This window comes from Lampris incognitus, chromosome 15 (assembly GCF_029633865.1).
Source record: "Lampris incognitus isolate fLamInc1 chromosome 15, fLamInc1.hap2, whole genome shotgun sequence".
NCBI classification, from domain to species: domain Eukaryota; kingdom Metazoa; phylum Chordata; class Actinopteri; order Lampriformes; family Lampridae; genus Lampris; species Lampris incognitus.
This window is the reverse complement of record NC_079225.1, coordinates 38608072-38614553: the sequence shown is the minus strand read 5'-3', so window position 1 is coordinate 38614553 and position 6482 is coordinate 38608072. Positions and strand designations below refer to the sequence as shown.

General features: G+C 43.6%; 1 protein-coding gene across 1 annotated transcript; it reads left to right on the top strand.

The window, feature by feature from the left end:
• Nucleotides 1-632: 632 nt before the first annotated feature.
• On the top strand, nucleotides 633-1453 carry gjb7 (gap junction protein beta 7). Its single transcript, XM_056294691.1, has one exon. The coding sequence runs from the start codon at nucleotides 633-635 to the stop codon at nucleotides 1401-1403; it is 771 nt and encodes a 256-aa protein (XP_056150666.1). The 3' UTR covers nucleotides 1404-1453.
• The last annotated feature ends 5029 nt before the right edge of the window (nucleotides 1454-6482 follow it).

The following is a 6482-nucleotide window of genomic DNA, read 5'->3' as shown; positions in this document are numbered from 1 at the left end:
AGAGGGGAACAGCAAATTACACGACGTCGGTCTGTGCGGGAACATAAAGCGATCCGCAACCGGTAAGTTAATTTCTATCGCTCACTTGTCAGATAATGTGGTATTATACAGTTTATGGTGTCCAACTATAGTCTTTTAGGATACACATTTAAATGAGACTTGCTTCCAAAGACTTATACTGTGAAAATGGGGCTGAAAAGCAAGTGAAGGGAGAAAAGGCTGTTATAGTTCCTAAATGGAGCCAGGCTAAAGAATAAATAACCAAGTCACTTAAACTCTGAGCAAAATCTTCCACCGCTTATTAGTTGTATTGGTCCTGTGTCGAAAACACATTTGATACGTTATCCACATCTTATCTTACAGGGCGAGTTGACAATGGACTAATGTGCATTCAAATTGGATGTGCTAGGCCTAATGTACAATTTTGTGCCCTTTAAGAAACTTTGCACAAAATCCCAGCTTGTTTTATCTGTGCTGCAGGTTTCTGCTTGCTTAGAGAAATGCTTTACCCAATTTCCCCTCAGGGATGAATAAAGTAGCCTGATTCTGATTTCTATTTCAAAAGCACATTTTCACCTGTTTGTCTCACAGGACAGCAGAGGGGAGACAAGAGACCGAGAGAGGGGGAAAAAATGAACTGGGGCTTTCTGGAGAATGTGCTGAGCGGGGTCAACAAATACTCCACCGTCATCGGCCGCGTTTGGCTCTCGGTCGTCTTCCTCTTCCGCATCTTGGTGTACGTGGCGGCCGCAGAGCACGTGTGGAAAGGCGAACACGGGGACTTTGTCTGCAACACCCAGCAGCCCGGCTGTGAAAACGCCTGCTTCGACCACTTCTTCCCCATCTCCCACATCCGCCTCTGGGCTCTGCAGCTCATCATGGTGTCCACACCCTCCCTGCTGGTGGCGCTGCACGTGGCCTACAGGGAGCACAGGGAGGCCAAACACGGGTGCCAACTTTACACAAACAAAGGCAGCATCGACGGAGGCCTGCTGTGCACCTACATCGTCAGCCTGCTCTTTAAAACGGCGTTTGAAGTGGGCTTCCTGCTGGGCTTCTACTTCCTGTACAGCGGCTTTGACGTGCCCATACTGCGCCGCTGCAGCCTGAGCCCGTGTCCCAACACGGTGGACTGCTACATCTCCAAGGCCACTGAGAAAAAGGTCTTCCTCTACATCAACGGCTGCACGTCTATCTTGTGCGTTACACTTAATGTTGTAGAGATGGTCTATATCCTTTGGAAACACTGCTGGAGGTGTTTTACTAAGCGCTATGTCCGCGTGGAGGAGAGCGCCCATCGGCCTGTTTCTACTCTCAATAAGTCTGTTTCTATTGTCAACAACTCTGCTCCGGTCGAACCCTCAGCAAACGAAGAAACAACAGAGCCAGGACATCATTTATAGGCCAATGAAATCTGGCCTGTCCTCACACCATGGGATTCACCGCGACGTGTTTTCCCACAGCAGCAAAACCTGATAAACTTGCACAACTACTCTCTCGAATGACACCTTTAAACTAGAACGACCCAGGCGGTCATTTTGACCGTTTTGGATTTTCGAAGTTTAATAACTTTGTGGATAAAAAAGAAGATACAAACCTGCCGCTCCCCGAGTGCTGCTAAAATGGCACATATTTGCATTAAAATGATAAGATCTACTTAAAACAAAACATGAACGGTCGAAATGACCGCCCACGGGTTTTAACTCTATATTCGGTCACGATAAATACCCAATTGAGATATTAATGCATTGCGTGTTCGTATGTGTTAGGAAACAACCAACATCACAATTAGCATTTTAACATCTATAATACTATTTTAGGCAATGTAAACAAGAGACATGGTCGAACGTGAGTAGCAAAATTGAAAATATTACCTGAAAAACAAAACGGAAAACGCATATTGCTAATCTAACTAACATAATGTAACCGGTTATTTTCTTGCCCGGTGCGGGATTCGACGGGTGTACTGCGCCACAAGGCGACGTCACTAACCGCTCGGCTAAAGGATTAGCTAGGGGCTAACGTGTCTTATTAGTAGTTTACAATAACAACGCCTATAAAACATGAAATGTAAAAAAAGAACTGGAAATATCCAGTCCCCGACAACGACCGGAACTTTAAAAACTACCATGGCGGCCAACGCGGCCATGCGCCTAAAGTTTCACCTTTGCGTTACAATGAGTTTTAGATGAATTGCACAAAAAAGTTATAAGCTCCGCCCAAAACGACCATGACCGCGCGTAATTTGCGCGTCATTTCCCTCGTTATGACGTATATTGTTTGCGTCATTTCCTTCGCAACGGTTTTTTTTACATTTTACGTTTTAGAGGCCTTGTTACGTTTGATAAATTAGCAATATGTGTTTTCCGTTTTGTTTTCCAGATATTATTTTAACCCGTTCAATTCGGCTATTCAAGTTCGACCACGTCTCTTCTTTCGGCTTGTTCCCATTAGTTTCCATTAGTACCCTGCGACAGCACAGCACCGATGGCGGTCTTATCAATGATCTGGCGAAAGAAGGTCTACCCAGACGCCCAAGCAATGGATGTGCCCAAGGACTAGTCTACTAAAACAGACAAACTTTTATTTAACTTTATTTGGAAAAATAAACCCCACTTAATCAAAAAGAATGTGCTCATGAATAGGCCATGCTTTTGGTGGTATCAACGCCCTAGATTTCTCCACTTTAAATATGACCTTTAAGATAAACTGGATCAAAGCTTTTCTCAGGAACCCAACATCAGTTTGGAATTTTATACCCTTTTTTCTTTTCATGATGAAAGGTGAGGCTCTGCCTCCCCTGCCTCCCCTGACCGCACGTCCCTGACTTTCCTGTTACTCCAAGAGCCTATGCAACTGACCTTTCGCAAAGCACCACCCCAGGACGGTGCTGATCCAATCCTACCTTAGCAATGGTCCGTCAAGCTTTCAAACACACAGCAAAATGCTGAAACGGTGTGCCTATGGGATCTGCAAATGGGATACTAGATATGTGAAAAGTTTGGAGGGGGTGTAATTTTCTTTCCCTTCCCGAAACCCAGAACGCAAGAAGCGCAATGTGGGCAATAGATTTGGCAGTATAGCAGACCACCATGGCCAGCTTAATCCATCCAAAATCAACAAAAATACCTGTCTGCTCCAAGCTAAACTAGCTACTAGCTATTATTGATAGCTAATACAGCTAACGTATTATTACTGTTACTTTTACCCACACAATGCGCTGATTTCTTCCCTCGTGTTTTGGTGTTTTCCGGCTACTTCCGGGATAGTTCTGAAATGCTTGACGGGCATAGCAACAGTAACTAAGGGGGGCGGGACTTTGCGAAAGGTCAACTGTATTTGATGCAATTCCCACTGGTATCAAAATGCTATTATCATCTGCACCCAAAGGCAAAGATTGTGTAATTCCTTCATTAGACTCTATTGATATTTTCATTGATGTTGAATGTCCCTTATTGAGTGTAAAAGCTACCAACTTGTGTATAAGAAATGTTATTCTCAGGGAAACTGTTAGACCTACTACTCCCCCTGCTATCTTTTTCGTGAACAACATGTTTGACAATATTCAGTGGAAATGTTCATGGTTATTGCCAAAGAAATATTTATTAACTAACAAAGTTAAGGAAGAGTCTTTTAAGATAATGCACCGTTGTTACCCTGTTAAAATGTACTTTTCCAGATATAAGACTGACATTGATCCAAGCTGCAGTTTTTGTAGTAATGTTGAAGAATCTTTAATTCATCTTTTTTGGGAATGCACTTATAGCAATATTTTCTGGACTGATGTAAACAATTGGGTACACAGGAAAATTACTACCATTGATATTAAAAAAGAGCATGTTCTACTTGGAGTAACTAAGAATGATGTTAAGGATACCAATCCTCTATTCATGATAAACCTGATTCTTCTTCTTTGCAAACACCATATTCACAACAGCAAATTTTTAGCCCCAAAACCTAACTTTTTTGTTTTCAGAGCCACATTCCTTCAATATATAGAAACAATTAAATTCAGTAAACATTGTAAAGCCATTAAGACCTACACAATTTATGAAAATGTATTTTTGCCTCCGTAACTGTTGAGATGAGACCCCGAGCCATTGTATATTTCTTTTCTTTTTTTTTCCTTCTTTCCCTTTATGTGTATGCTTTGTCCTTTATATCCTGCTGTTCATCCAATAACTGTATATTGTATAATCGAATAAAAAAAAAAAGATCTGGCAAAATTTTACGTCGGATGCCCTTCCTGACACACCACTGACCCTATGGACGGAAGTTCACAAGTGCATATGGAAGTTCGACCATGTCTCTCTGAAGTTTGAAAATAGTATTGCAACGAATTCGGGGGGCTGTCGGGAACCACCACAGCCGGGACGCGAACCCGTATCTACCACTCCGCAAGCGACAACGTTAACCAGTCGACTAATGGGTCCGATCCGTTAGCCAAGGACCAACGTGTCTACTTATCCATGCACGTTACACTACCCCCCCCTCCTTCAGCATATCAACTCCCTCACACCTCTAGGCGCACGCGCTTCCGATGACCTCACGGTCTCACCATCCCACTTTTGACACCAATGTAGCGAATTTGAGGGGCAGCCAGGGAACCGCCACAGCCGGGACGCGAACCCGTATCTCCCACTCCGCGAGCGTTAACCAGTCGACTAAAGGGTCCGACCCGTTTGTCAAGGACCAATGTCTCGACTTACCCATGCACGTTACAGTATTATAGTTGTTAAAATGTTAATTTTGGTGTCAGTAATTTCCTAACAGACATACTAAAACATGCAATGTTAGCTCAATTGGCTATTTATCTTTACAGAATATGGAGTTTAAAAACCGGTGGTCATTTCGACCGCATATTGTCGTTTTAGGTAGGAGTGAAATCCCGGTCGTTCTAGTGTTAAAATAAATAGATAAACTAGGGTGCACTCAGCGGGGTGCAGATCTCTACCGCGCTCTCCCCTGCTCCGGTCTTCGAACTTGGCGACAAACTCTTTCCCCCCTACCGGCAGATAAGGGAAATACACGGACAGTGTTTTCCCTACCAGTATAAGACTTTTACGCCGCGCCCAAGTCGATTGAACAGGAAATATGAAAAAAAAGTTAATAAGCAAGCTAAAAAAAAACAACCTTAGTTTTGCCAGTCAGTCTGTGGATGTGCAGCCTCCAAGGCGGACCCCTCGCCAGTGGCGCCCCCAGAAATGTTTCATAGGGGGGGGGCAAATGGGGCCACTGAAAATCTTGGGGTGGCACACCAAAAGCAAAAGCCATGACCAAATTTCGGGAATTCTATGATGCTGCTGTGGTATACTGTATAGGCTAGTTGAAAACTGTCAATATGAGAGTTAAGAAAAATATACATTATTGATTTAAATGAACAGCACCTAATGCAAAACATCAGATATAAGCATATTATCCATAATCAGAAGCATATTCTGCATATGCGACTCGTGGCTGGGGGGGCCAGCGGGGGGGCCAGGGATAGTATCAGGGTGGCCGTGGCCACCCCTGGCCACCCCTTGGGGGCGCCACTGACCCTCGCACGAAAGCGACCAAGTCTGACATGAAATGACAAGAGATCAGGCTGTCATCCACGCTACCGCCTAGCGGAGGTAACATCTGGACATTGCTGTAAATCGTGACTAGGTGTCAGAGTGCAAGGCTGTTCAGTCCACCGAATGGGATGGAGCCCCCCCCCCCTTAAAATGCAGACTCCCCCCCCTCCTAGCACAGGATACCTGACATCAGCCGGCCTTTGACCTGCCATGGCTACAAATAAACTACACCTTATATTTATAAATACCTTACCAAATGATGGGCTTTTCAGGTTAAAAAGCATCATGGTAGTTTTGTTCCCAAGGTACCTGCTGTTTGGTTTCACTGAATATGCTTTAGTTGGCGTTATAAGACTTGTTTTTTGGGGTAGGCCGAACAACCCACCCGACCCCTCCTCGGCTGCACCCCTGTAGTGTATCTACTCTTGCAACAAGTTTATAACAAATTATATCAACCATCATTGTTAGCTCTTGCATCGTTACCCTGTATGAATCTCCTGCTCTGCCTGCGTCATGTAAATAACATGCTGACTATATCAGTAGTATTAGTATTTGTTGTAGCATTACTAGCACTTCATGCCTCCTTGCACTTTGTTTATATGATGACAATTTGCATTATTCTGAACATGCAATTCCACATTTCGTTGTCCTGCACACATGTGCACTGAGCGATGGCAGTAAAGTTGCTTTTTTCCAATCTACCCATTGGCCATCTAAAACAGTAATTTGATACTCTTGTCATTTAACTGCTAATATGCAGCCAATTAAAATGATATGGTCAAATATACTATGTGTATTGTCATTACGTTCCATGTTGGCAATCACACATATTAAGGACAACTGAATTAAATTATGCCTTCAACTGAGCTTTGAGCACACCCTGATTTGAAACACATCCTCTATACCATTTGATTTGGCATTTTT

What these genes read in the sequence shown, in the direction of transcription:
- gjb7 (XM_056294691.1), top strand. Translation starts at nt 633, where the DNA reads ATGAACTGGGGCTTTCTGGAGAATGTGCTGAGCGGGGTCAACAAATAC.